This window comes from Belonocnema kinseyi, chromosome 6 (assembly GCF_010883055.1).
Source record: "Belonocnema kinseyi isolate 2016_QV_RU_SX_M_011 chromosome 6, B_treatae_v1, whole genome shotgun sequence".
Taxonomy (NCBI): Eukaryota; Metazoa; Arthropoda; class Insecta; order Hymenoptera; family Cynipidae; genus Belonocnema; species Belonocnema kinseyi.
The window spans coordinates 136,418,525-136,432,653 of record NC_046662.1 but is presented as its reverse complement, the minus strand read 5'-3'; the positions used below and the strand labels follow the sequence as shown (position 1 = coordinate 136,432,653).

General features: G+C 33.3%; 1 protein-coding gene across 3 annotated transcripts in view; it reads left to right on the top strand.

The window, feature by feature from the left end:
* LOC117174994 (neuroligin-4, X-linked) overlaps positions 1-14,129 on the top strand; it is a 450,915-nt gene that overhangs the window by 336,851 nt on the left and 99,935 nt on the right. For all 3 annotated transcript variants that reach the window (XM_033364481.1, XM_033364480.1, XM_033364482.1), the window contains one exon: positions 5,601-5,728. In XM_033364481.1, the coding sequence (XP_033220372.1) occupies positions 5,601-5,728 (128 nt within the window). The remainder of the gene's footprint in view (positions 1-5,600; positions 5,729-14,129) is intronic.

The following is a 14,129-nucleotide window of genomic DNA, read 5'->3' as shown; positions in this document are numbered from 1 at the left end:
AATAAGTAATAAGGATTTTTATTTAATCACAGAATTATCACCTACCTGTTAAAAAGCTTGAAGGATCCACGAAGAACTAATAGAAAAAAACTTAAAACAACTTTCTAAAAAGGTAATCTTTTGACAATATATGCGACTTGCACAAAATTACGTACTATGATAGATAAGAATGTATGAAAAAACTTCTGCGTCTACACCATTTGATTCAAGAAAAATATAAACACACAGAAGGAAAGGTTATCAATTACGCAGACAGATTTCAAATTCTAAGAAATTCTCTGGAAGCCACTAAGATGAAAAAACATTTCGACTACAGACGATTGCCTAATATTTTCCCGACAGTGTTATGCCATGTAAAGTTTTATTCAAACGATCAATATTTGTGACAATTTAAATAAGTGAAATACGTTGTTAATGAATAGAAACGTTATAAAAACTTATTATTTTGAGGATCGGTCAGTTGGATGGACCCAACGATAATTTGAGGAACCTATAAGGAAATTCCATGCATAGCCATTTTATATTATATTGTACTTACATAATTTATCATATAGGAAATCGACGATGTAATTCTCTAATTATGATCGGTAACCTACCTTGCGGAGAAATTAACAATTCTTATGTTGAACAATGGTCTTTTGAAAAAAGCACGATGAAAAGTAACGCGCTATTGTTTTCTTCTTAATCCAGTATTTTGATTACCGCCCTAAACACTCGTTTGGGCCTCAAGACCCTATGACCGTTAAGAAAATTATGAGTCGGTCGATATTCTGATATATCGACTACAAATTTCAATTAAAAACTGTACCTCAAAGACCCAAGGTTCGTCTGCAGGTTCAAAATTCTCATCCTGACGTCCACAGATGGTATAATTATTAAAATTTTATAATTAAATGATTATGTGGAACAATTTTCTGTCACACTCTGCCCCTTCAATCCGTGACGTTAGGGCGATAATGTAACAATTCTAGTTGCGAAACAAAAGAGTAATTAATAATTATATCCAGGTGAAGTACTCCATAATGTACCAATTCATTTGAAATAACATTTTCGAACATTTAAGTGGCATGACACGTCAATTTTTATATTTTCCTGGAACGATATTCTTAGGCGGTTGGGGTATAATCCTCAGTATCGTCGAACCTGGCTTTTACTTGCTTTTCAAGTTCCTCCATGCCCTCGCCGATCAAGTAACGATGGTCGGCAGTGACGATAACTCGGTGTCTGATGTTATAATCGATTAAATTTCTTATCGCTTTTATTATTGTGACATTTTTCCATTATCACTTTTGAACACACCCGTCATTATTTGAAAAATACAAAATTGGTGTATGACGCATGTGATAATATTGATACTGTACTAGAACAAGGGATGATTCGGAATAGAATAGTACTTCATATTTTAAATTCTCATTATGGCCGGTTTTCTGCGAAATCAAGAATTATTACAGGAACCAACAAATGAATTTTGACTTCAACAAATGAGTTTGTGTAACCAAACGTAGTACATAAATTATTATTCCGTCGTATGGCGAAATCGCACAAATGAGGTTCTATGCCACTCAATTCAATTATTTTTATACGAATTAATATTATTAATGATAATTATAGTATCTGTATATAAATTGAAAATGTAATTTCGTATAAAGATATTTATTGTTGTAAAATACCATGCCGTCTAGTAATGCCGTCAGAGAGAAGCTCTTCCATTGCTACGGTCGAGCTGATCCTTACTTTTTTATTAATATTCCAAATAATTTGAGGAATTTTCCTCACATACATTCTCGAAATTTTAAGTTATTACACAATAGCATATCAAATATTTTCCATTATATCTTAAGGAAAATGTACTACTTTTTGGTAAATATTTTTTAAAAAATGTTTAGAGACATTTCCATTAATATAATGAGTATCTATATTCACAAAGTTCGAAACACTATTCCAAAAATTTCTCTCTATATAAGTCCATTCAGTCCATTCAGTCCATTCAGTCCATTCAAGTTTCGGAAGCCCCCTTGGTACAATTCTAAGTAACTTCTATGGGTAAATATGAAACAATCGACAAAATACAATACTCTCTTAAAAGACCTTTCAAAAACTCAGAAATCAATGTCGCAGATTGACCATTCAAACAAACTTTTATCTTAAATAAGTAAAAGTATCCAAATCCATACAATTTACCGACGTTTCAACACGGTTTTGGGCTTTGTTCAAGGTTGAATCAAACTAAATTTTAAAGAAATATGTAAAAAAAAATTTCGTCCGCTAATCTTAAATGCCCAACATATAAATGAAAATTTTAAGTAGAAAACTATTTATAGTTTTAAAAAACAAGAGAAAATCATAAAATAGGTTAAACTAAGTAATATATTTATTTATAATGTATAAATTAAAAAGAAGAATTTCCGGTCCAAATAAGATTAAAAAAGTTTAACCACCTTCAAAATTGAGGCTAAACCGTCTACTAAAATTGCATGTTAACAGGCAAAGCAAGCAACGAACACAACATTAAGTTTTTGGTTATGATTGATGAAAGAAAAGATAACGACAAACGAACAGCTGCTTTGTAAAATAAAAGCTAGATATTAGGAAAACTTGAAATATGTATCGATGGTCCATAAGAAGACTAGCACCATTCAAAAATATTTACGAATTCTAACACGGCTCAAGCCGGCTAACGAAAATTAGCACAGAAGCTGACGAAGAGTCTTAAACAACGCTGGCGAAACTTAGCATAACTTACAAAGGGTAAAATGAGTATAAGAACGTTTCTGATGATTTTAAAAGTTGTAAAAGTGTTAGACAGGTGTTTTGGTGCATTTTCTGACATTACACCAGTCAGAAAGTATTATTTTGTAATAAAACGAAAAAAAGTGAATTTTGATCATGCATTCCCATATCAGATTTTCAATACTTACAAGATCAACAGTGAAAAGAAGACATTTTAAATGCGTAAACTGTGAGTTGTACAACAATAATTATTTTGCGGTAAAGTTGCTCCGAAATACCTTTTGAAATAGAACGGGAAAATCGGAGCTTTCACTTGAATAAGAACCACGGAAGCTTTTTAATTTTATCGATATAAAAACCTTTCGAAAAAATTGGATTAATATCAAATTTTACACAAAACTTGTATGAATTAGAATTATTTAGCAATACTATTATAGTATTATTTAAAATACTCCTTACTATATCGCGTGTCAGTACTACCTCTATTGTTCTCTCTTTTCTAGGAATATAGCTAAGAATGCAAGAGCTGTCTTCCACAGGGATGGTGGCGGTGTGCGCACAGCATAGCACGTAAAGGCGTAAACTCTTTACGTATCATCTGAATAGTGCACTTGGGCATGCTGTGCAAGAAAGTGGTTTTCTCCTCGTGTGATCGTTTCCAGTCACGCAAGGAGAAAAAAGAAAAAACCTTAATCGAGCCATAAATAAGGACCAATCAAAATAAAAACCATATAAATTTCTTTGATACTCGAAGACGAAAATAATAAACCCTATAACTTTAAAACACATCGAGTCTATCATACAGTATTTTTAGGTCACACACACATCCTTTTTCTAAAAACATCATGAATCGATTAATAAGTGTTCAAAACATACTTCTATAATGATATCTAAAATCTTTAAAAATGATGCATGTCAGAGACTAAATTTCACATCAAATTTAATTTTGCTGTAACAAAACGTTCAAATAATACCTTTTAATGTTTTGTTATATGAATAAAATACTCGTCAAATTGAAAAAATTTTTCATTAACGTACGGAATGTTATTTAAAATTATTGGGTATTTACAGTAGACTTTGGAAATATTTCATTACATGAATTTTAATTAATTAATTTTATGTGCAACAACGAGTCATACTAATCTTCATCAGCGCTTGACATGTTGTGCTACTTTTAATGAGGTTTTTGCGAGTGGTGTAACGCTTTACTAGTCTTTTGCGAGTGATGTTAGTATTTGCCTGCGCTCTATGGAGCGTGCATTTCTTCGTGAGCACTGAATAAACTCTCTTCGAATGGTGCTACATTTTTTGGCGTTTTAAAAGTCGTGTTAATCTACGCGAGCACCCGCTAGTAGGGCTTAGCTTCGCGAGTGTTCGAGGAGTAGTGCTACTGTCCTTAAAGGAATTTTGAACCCTGCTACACTTCGCTAGGAGCGTCGAACAGTGTTTGCGTTCGTACTGCGCTGAACGGTGCTAGTCTTCGTACGGACCATCGGTATAAAGTATAGGGATAACCAGCTACACAAATAGATACAAATTTCAAGGATTACCCTCGGTAATAGAATTACAAATGAAAATCGTTTGATATTTGGAACACACTTGTATTAAAATGTACCTAATGAAGCTCTAATTAAATTTTGGAATCTTTCAGAGATTCATAATCGCAAAATCAATAATTGAAAGTAACATGTGATCGTATGAGAAGATTTACTTTTTTTAATATATAAAAAGATTAAAAAATGACAAAGTTCTGAAATAATTCTGACATATATAAAATGTTATCCAAAATCCATATTGGTTAAAAAAAGTATCATTTAGAGCCTTTAGGAATAGGAAAAAATTTATTTATACCGTAAATGTATGAATGATCTCAGAGAACATTTTAATTTATGGATTATAAACCGAATATTGTAATTAGTTTAACATTTTTCATTAATTAATTTTTGTTTAAACTTTGAATTGTTTTTGAACTTCAAGTTTTGTTTGATTTGACATGTAAGTTTAACATACGATATTTGTTTAATTTCACTTTATTATAGTCTAATTTGACATTGAAAAAGACTCAAAGCTGTGTCGAAACGTTGGTTGATTGTATGGATTTGGACACTTTTATATGTTTGAAATAAAGGTTTGATGACCAAAATAATTTTTCCTATTTCTGCTCATTTAGCAATTGTTTTACACTAAGGGTAAATGTTAGAAGAACAATATCTCAGTTCTTCAGTTTAGACCACCCGAGTCAATCAATTTTTCCCGGAGCTTATCAGTCTTCGAATTTGATGCTTGAGTTCTGTTTAGCCCTCAAAATACAGATCATCGGATTCAGTCTAATTCCACGAATTATCCAAGAAGAAAACAAAGTAGACACCCTTGATACTATTTAACTTTAACAATTCTTCAGTTCTGAATCTGGCATAAGCCCAGACCTTTTTTTGCAAGGTGCTGGTCACAAGATGCATTTACCCCTAACTTCATGATACCAATTCAAGAAATAATATATTAATCTTGAATTTCTGGTAACACTTTTTCAATCTTGTAATATTAATAATAAATATAATTCATTATATGTGTATTTTATTTCTCCTTGTCACTAGGACAGATCCTTCTGATCTTGACATAAAACGAGGTTTTCCTGAATATGAGAGAGTATGATAAGTTTAGACATAACAAGTTTTATCTAATTGGCAAGCTCGTAGAGAATTATTTCGCCATCTCCCATGGGAAGAAACAGAAAAGAGATATGAAAACATGATCAATTGAACATGCACATTCACTTCCAATCTGCTTAAAAATTTGATAAATGTATATAAAACATAAATGGATACATATTAAAAGTAATTTAAAGGTATAGAAATAAATTTTTGTTTCAGAAATCCAAATGCTATAGAACACCATGGTAAGAATGATCCAATCTTACCTGTCAGTCGAGAAAGAAGCCGATTTCGCAGTCTCATCTGGGAGCAGTACGATCCTGTTCATCAGAAATATTTAGAAATTGGTAAGTTTTTACATTTTTGTAAAAAATAAATTTTTGCGGCTTTTAGATTTCAAAATATCAATAGAAAGCACCTGTATTCGATTCATTTGATATAGTTAAGTCATAAGTAACATAACAATAGCCACTGATGCCTCTGTGATCACGAATGTGTACACATTTTTACGATGTAATTCATTGAGCAGGAAAGCTAGACTGGTTATTTATTTGGTAAATTACATAAATTAGTCTGAAATCTCTAAATTATGATACGTGGTGAAATTAAAAAAAAATTAGTCAGGACTTTTCTGCAACACGTGCCGTCTGAAGGAATAATTCCAAATGACTATAAGAGAACAAAATTGGCTCATGTGCACTTTGCACCTTACGTATTTTGCGTATCGGCAACATCATACTTGCAACTCATCGTTGCGCATGTATGTGAATTCGGAGAAGCAATAACTTTCAAAGCGACAGATATCTGGTCTCTATGCGAGATACAGTCCCAGTAATATTTTACTTCTGTAAAGATGATTAACTCTGTAATCAAGAGCCAAAAACAGAAAAATACTATAAATATATATATACGCAAATATACATACTTATAAGTAAATACATTTATTCATACACTCGTATATTTTTAATTTAAGGATTTAAGTTTTACTAATGTTTAATTTGAAGGGTAGGATTTGATCTGTTAAATAAGTAACCAGAAAGTAGTTTTCTAAAGTGATATTGAGAAGGTATATTTCTAATTATTATAGGTATTTTTTCCAAAAACGAGCACTACGAATAATAAAAGACCTTTGCATTGTACACGTAAGGTGTGGCTGCGTTTTTAGTACTGTTTTCCTTTCACGAAGTTTGAAATGCGAGGGTTGATCTTAATCAATAAAATAGAAAAGGTTAAGAAGATAGTGCGAGGCTTCGTTACTGAATAGGCTATAAAGCAAATTACACGTAAAGAATTGTCTTCTTTTGGCGACGTTAAGAAGTCCTGCTCTTTCTCTATATTGATTAACATGTTCACTTTTACGGATGTTATAGATAAACTGAATGCAAGAATGAAGCGTGCATTCAAGCTTATTATTCAGCTCATCAGTAATATGGTCGTAAGCACACAGCCGTAGTCAAAGGAAGAAGGTAATGTGATTATAGCCATATTTTTAGCAGAGTTTAGAGTGAAATCACTTGTCGAGGCCCACTTCACTACGAACTCAATATCTGCCTGTACATGTTGCAGTCTCAAAGTTCGCTACCAAGTACAAAGGTAAAAATATTAAATAAAGTGGGTGCAAGCGTATATCCCTGAGGGTCACCACTCTTAACCTCCCCACAAACTGACAGTTCGCCATTGCTCATTTTTCTTCTTTCAGACCGATTACTAAGAAACGTGTCAAATCATTTAACGAAAACATTAGAGAGGTGGAGCGATTTGAGCCTAGCCAGTAGTAGATTATGGTTAACTATATCAAACGCCTTAGAAATGTCAAAAAAGACAACAATCGTTATTCCCTTTCTATCAATTGCAATTTCAAGGTCAAAAGTTACTTTAAGTGAACCTGTAAATGTACTATGTCTGGCACGGAACCCAGATTGCATTGGATCCATGATTTTTTTTAATGCTTGAAGTAAGTTGCTGATAGACAATGCGTTCGAAAGGTTCAGACAAGGCACATAGGATGAATATAAGACGAAAGTCTCTGGGAGACGTAGGGTTAGATATTTTAGGAACAAGACGAATAATCGTTTCTTTCCAGGTGTTAGAAAATATTCTCACCTGCAGAGATACATTGTAGACCTGCAAGAGAATAGGACTGATGACTGGTAAATCAAGGCGAATCATTTTAATTGAAGTACCATCAGAACCTTAAGCATTTGATTTTACCTCCTGTAAATTCCTGTTTTTGATAGAATTGCCATTATATTAATTATATAAATCTCTTTCTTTTATCAAATATTTGATATAAGAAGTGATCCATGGAGTAGACTTCTTCTTTGCTTCGGAGGTATGTAGATGGACTAACGAGGGACTGGTATTGGATGTTTATAATATCATGTTTTGAGAGGAATGAGATTGAATGTTGAGTAGAAAAATCACCTTGTCTAAATCATCCAGAATCATCAAGTCAATCTATGTATTAGAATGCTCAGTATGGTGGGTGGTATCATGGGGTACTATAGATTATTCGGCAGAGAAAACTACTGATTTTAAATAGTGAGTTAAATTGTTGGTAGCATTAAGATTTGTGTTTGGCTCGCCCGTGAGTACAATGTTATTATAATTAGGTATAAGGTCAAAAATGTCATTCTTAAGTTCCCTGTCGTAGGAGGCGTTAAGAGGTTCGTAAATGACACCCACCAATACACTGGCCTGAGGCGAGAATACTTTGATAAAAAGGTACTCAGCCGTAGGGTAATTGGCAAGAGGACCCATTGCCGCCTGTACATCCCTTAGGCTGCCATGAATATAGAGACAGACCCGACCCCCTCTTCTCTCATCTCTATCTCTGCGCAAAAGTGTGTAATTATCAAGTGCTACAAGGCTCATAGAAATGTTAGGCGTAAGCCAGGCCTCAAGCCAGGCTTTGATATGCTAGGAACAGGACATAAAGTGATGTTTGAATTCAAGGTAATGGGCAGGTAAGGACTGAGCAATAACGTGACAAATATTTAAAGTTTCGATTGTGAGATTCATTCGTAAAGTTCAAATATAGTTCAATATATCAGTGTTTGAAATACGTAAATAAGTAGAAAAAGTCTTTCCGTCAAGCTAAAGTAACAGAGAGTAATATCCAACATAATTCAGTTTACATGATTACAATTAAGAATAGGATATAGGGCACATTCAGAAGCAGAAATTAGAAAAGCAATAAGTATCATAAAGTTCATAATGTATGAAAAAAGCATGAGAAAGTTCGAATTATAGATGCAGTGCAAGGCTGAATTAGCGCAGTAAAAATACAAAGTTTAATTGGTATTTATCTTTAGAAGGCACAGTATACAGAATGGCCAGAATGCAGTAGTATATATAAAATATGAGAGATATTTACATATGTAGCAGTAGCATAAACTATAAAGTACATGATCCACTAGAAAAAATCGAATGCATAATGGAATTAGATATTAGTTTCTATTGTAGTCCTTTAACAGATTCAATGTTAGACAGATGTATTCTAGGCGAGCCATCCGCCTTGCGGCAGAAAATTTTTCCGCCAGCATTTCACAAGTATTATTATATTATATCTTTGTTTCCCTACGAAGACCTGGACCAATAGCATAATTTTCCTATTCAGTGGTACTAATGCCTCACGAAGGTAAATGAAACGCTTTTCATTGACAGTCTATCCAATATTCAAGGTAGAGAAGTCTCTCTTAACCTTGCGTCTTGCGCTTAATCTTGTCAGAATCTCACATGACTGCGAAAGCGCTTCGCTTTGGCCGTTAGAAACCACTTTGCGCAAGAGTTCAGCGAGTCCCGGGTGTCAAAATTTTCTGAGGCAGTGACGAAAGAGGGACTAGATGGTACAATACCTGCACCATCAACATCAAGGAGAGTATTTGTAGCATGGTTCCCACTTTGATTGCCAGAAACTACCAGAGGTGTCACTAGTAGGCAGTGGATGACGTACCTTGTAAACATAGTCCATCCAAGCTTGTTTGAGTTTTTCAAAAGTTTTTCTGAAATTCCGAAAATAGAACAGGCAAAATGCACCACATTGTCACACTTAAAACAAGCGAGAAATTCAGATCATACTCTGGATATAACTAAACTACACTCCGAACATGCTTCTATAGTTATACAGGAAAGACGAACTTCAAAGTTACGTAAAAACAAAAGTGCATAAACAAGAAATAATTAATGAATTAAAACAGTCACAATGTTCCATGGAACAAGTCACCGGCACTTTAACAAAATTCAAATTTGTATGCATCTAAACAATTGAACACTTATATGAACACAACAAATTGAGGAGCGGCAGATTTACAAGTCCGCATCCGATCGCCGGACGAGTATTCGAGTAGTCGACTTGCAGCAACAAGCAGCCGCAAGTCCTTCAGGAAATCTATTGTCAGAGAAATCGAAATTCAAATACAATGCAACGTGTTACAGATTCTTGAAATTTATTCTATGTTCAAGATTACATTGAATTTTAAGAATAGATTTAGATTGAAAACTATGCAAATCTAAGTGTATAGAATTTTACAAAAATATACCGTGATCAACAAGGCGGTTCCTTGAGAGCGAGGCTCTTCCCTTTTAAGCTATAAATCAAAAGCATAGCGAATATTCCCCATCAAATCTTAGGGAAAACTCACATCTTTTCGGGAATTCGCGGCAACACAATTTTGGGTACAATTCCCTATGAAAATGTTTACAGTGTTCGTTTACCTGCATGACAAGTTGGCCGTCTTACCATACAAAAGCATCTACGTTGCAATATCGAAACTGGATCGCCATGGGCCCTTGTAGCATAAAGATGGCCACAAAGGTGCATCCCGTTAAACGGATAAAAGATCCGCACGGTGCCTATACCTTACTGTAGACTTTGAAAAACTCTAAAAAATGCACGCGCCAACAGCGTGTTGAACCTCCTACTACTTGACTCGGTCTGAAGATCACATGAGCTAAATTTACCAGATTACGAATCGTCAAGGAACTAACATTTTAATATTTTAAAAAAATGTTCTTTCAGACACTTGTCGGTGTTTAACGTTTGCTATGTCGATAATAAAAACCCAACAATAGTTAGCCAAAGCATTTCTGCTCCTGTTTGCTTTTCACTGGTTTTCTATTTTAGCTATTTCCTGATAAATCATCAAACATTTTCGGGACTAACTAACTCTACATTATCAGAAAAAGTCCGAATAAGGACTAAGGAATTAAATCTTAATAGACATATTAAGTTCCAATTTATGAAAGTTTGAAAGTATTGTGTCTATAAATTCTTCGGAATTCTTGGAATTTTTGTTGCGCAAAAAATTGCTTATGACTATTGCTATCGCCTATTACTTTTAAGTCAAAGTAAAATGCCATTTAAAAATTCTATGGTAATTTGATGAAATAACATTTTCATGCCATCATAGCACTCTTTCATACTGGTTCCATAAGTAACTCGCATTGATGTACACTAGGAGGGGTCAAAAAAGTGTTTTTTCCGAAAATATTTGCGGCCCAAAAGTTTTCCGATGCCTTTCGGCATAAAAAGATGGAATACTAAGTTTGTTTCAAATATATTAACATTTGGGGAAAACCCCAGATTTTAAAATTATTCATATGTACCGTAAATTAGCCACGTATATCTTATAATTGTGTATATTCTATTTGCAAGAATAATGGGTATAGAAATACGAAGCTTATTCATTATATAGCTTGTTTAATAAAAAACGTCCAGAAACCAATAAACTCACAACTTTAAAATAAAGTTAGAAAGAAAAGAGGTGCCACATGCAAAGGAAAAAAAGGAAGTGATATCTGACAGAGTGTGGTTCCATGTGGAGTCCTGCCAGAACTCCAGTTCCAGGGACTGTTGATTTTTTACCAATCTGAACGGAAGTTAGGTATTAGGTATAGTCAAGAACCGTTTATTTCAAGACTTCTGAAATTAATGCGTCTCGTTTATCGCAGAATAAGGAGAAATTTCACTGGCTCCTACCATTTCATTGGAAGGCAGACTGCCTTTCAGTGAGAACAACTGATTGGTCCGCTCACTAGCGATGTGAGCTTGCAATTGTTTTCACGCGCGCGTGCTTGATAACGTCGAAATACGTATTCGTATATTTTTTTCGACTAACAAAACGTTAGTATCTGTCTAATAGAAGAAGAAATTTCAAATTATAGAATAATTGTAATGCAAAATGAGTGTAAATGTAATGTATATGTAATGAACTCACGTATTTGCATTTTATTTGGTTAAAACTGCATTTCACTTGGTTGTAAATTAAGCTTTTAACGGAAAATTTAACTAGTCAATTGAAGTTAAAAACTGATCTTTTCTATTAAAAAATTCATGTTTAATTAAAAATAAGACTTTTTTGGTAGAAAAGTAACTTGATTGGAAAAAAAATTTTCTCTTTTTTTTGAAAATCTTAATATTCTATTTCGGTTAGAAAATTATCTTCTATTGGTTTAAAATATACGTGTTTTGTTGAAAATTTGTCTTTTTGAATAAAACATTTTTCTCTTCTGTTAAAAATGCTACAGCTTGGTTAAAACTTAATGTTTTTAGTAATAATGTTACGTACCGTCACTTTAATTGTCTATGTCTATTGTTTTATTAAAACTTTTGATACGTTGAGGCTTTCACAAACTGCCAAATTTAACTCTATGCTAGATTCGTTTTTATTAATGGGTTCAGAGATTACTACACTCGGACTGAGAGTGAGATTGCTGCGGTGCTTAAATTCTGGGGGGGGGGGCGAATTCAAGAAGATACAAAACCTTTGATTTCAGAGTATAAAAATGTGTTAAATTTCTACCAAGTTTATTTGAAAAATAAAAAGAACTATACATTTTACATTACCCCTTTTGTAGTATAGAATTAACATTTTCCAGGAAGACTGGTTATAGAAAGAAAGAGAATCTTTTCTTTCTATACTCCCTGTGGAACTTAGCAGGAAGAGCGACAGCACTTTTAAAAAATCCCCTCTTCTCTATTTTTTTCCTAAGTAATTCTAAATTAGAATTTTCCTTTGAAAATTCTTCTCTTGTTTTGAGATTCGAGAGAAGAATCTTTCTCCGTGATATTTGTCACGGTATCTCGTGTTCCTTTCACTAAGCCTTAAAAGTAAAGCTTTAAAGCTTAAAAAAAATTGAATAACTCGTCGGGCGAGTTCTTTGTCAAAATATGATTTTTTAACGTCCGCACAGCGTGAATAGGCTACACCTCTTTTATAAATTGGAGACTATTGACAACCAATCCCGAATCGCAGACGGGCGATTATAACTTTAACTTTTGAAAAAGAAAAAGATACCGAGAGAAGAACCACTCACTAATAAGTTCTTCCTCAGACTGCTATTTTGTTTCAGCTCTTCGGTTAATGGTAAACTCGTTCAGAGCGAATTTTTGATAATTTGGAAGTTGAATCCACTGAAGGATGGAATTTTCTGACCAATATTCATTGCAATATTCGCCCAAATTGATCGAATGCTATTTATAGCTGTTGTGAGCAATCTGGCAATTCGAAATCAAATTTTTATGTGATGGGAGTATTTGTAACAGGGCTTTTATAATAGAATTCTTGTACTAAAATTCGCTGAAATAAAGAAATTGATTATCAGTATTCTTTTTATATTTACTTGCCTTGACGTGACGATTAGGAAATGCTTTTGCAGTTAATTTTATTCAGCATTTCATGCATGTTGATATTCCTGCTGAATACATGATAGTGTTTATTATCAGTCAGCTGAATCTTCGTGAAATCACTTAATTCCTATTGATATTCATTTATAAGTTATAGTTATAGGAGTTTTGCCTATAAACAGATGTTATTTTAGTTTTGATATGCTTTCATCACTTTTTTTGTAATGAAATTATTTATATTTCGTTCAGTTTAAAATAATAAAGTTTAATTATAAAGAAGACGTAAGAATTCACAAGGCATCGTTGGATTATTCGGTGAATATAAATATGCACGTATCCGCGCATACTCATTCAGCTGGACTTTAAATCTAAACTGGTGTGCGTACGTGTGAGCGTACGATCCAGTTTATGCCTCTTTCTCTTGCACCCTTCTGTTCATATCTCTATCCCTGATAGGAAATTTCATTGCTACTCGGATCGGTGCATATTTATATGCAAGTATGAAAATTTAATTATTAATTTAGATTTCTGAGCATTAGTTCCACGCGTGTTTACCCATAATTTTCTTTATTATTTATTTTAAAATTTTGTTTGAAATTTACATATGTAGCAACTCCACCTCGAACTATTCGTTTTCGTCCGCGATAACCTAGGTCAATAAAACTGGAACCAGTGTTTCAGGTATTATATTTTAATACAACATGAATATTTCACGTGGTGAGTATTCCAAACTTTTCTTTTTTAATTTACATGTTCTGCATTACTTCAGTGCGGTATCGCATTATATTTTGCATGCACAGCGTTTTTGACGCCGTGCGTCCACAACCTTTTAGTTTGCATTATACACTAGTTCCACGCTGACACAATTTATACAGTAACAGTTTATATTCCAAATAATGGATTTTCAAACGACCGTACTACCATTATAATTGCTTTCCAATTGACTTTGTACTTTATTATCTTGAATACTTTTAGAGTACAATTGCACGATGTCTCAATTTCTCGTGAAATTCTTTTCCTGGTCGATTCTAGATTTAATTATGGTAACCTTAGATTATGATTTGACATCTTATGCTAACAATAGTCTTAACTTTGATATTCTAATATCACTATAGTGTTGT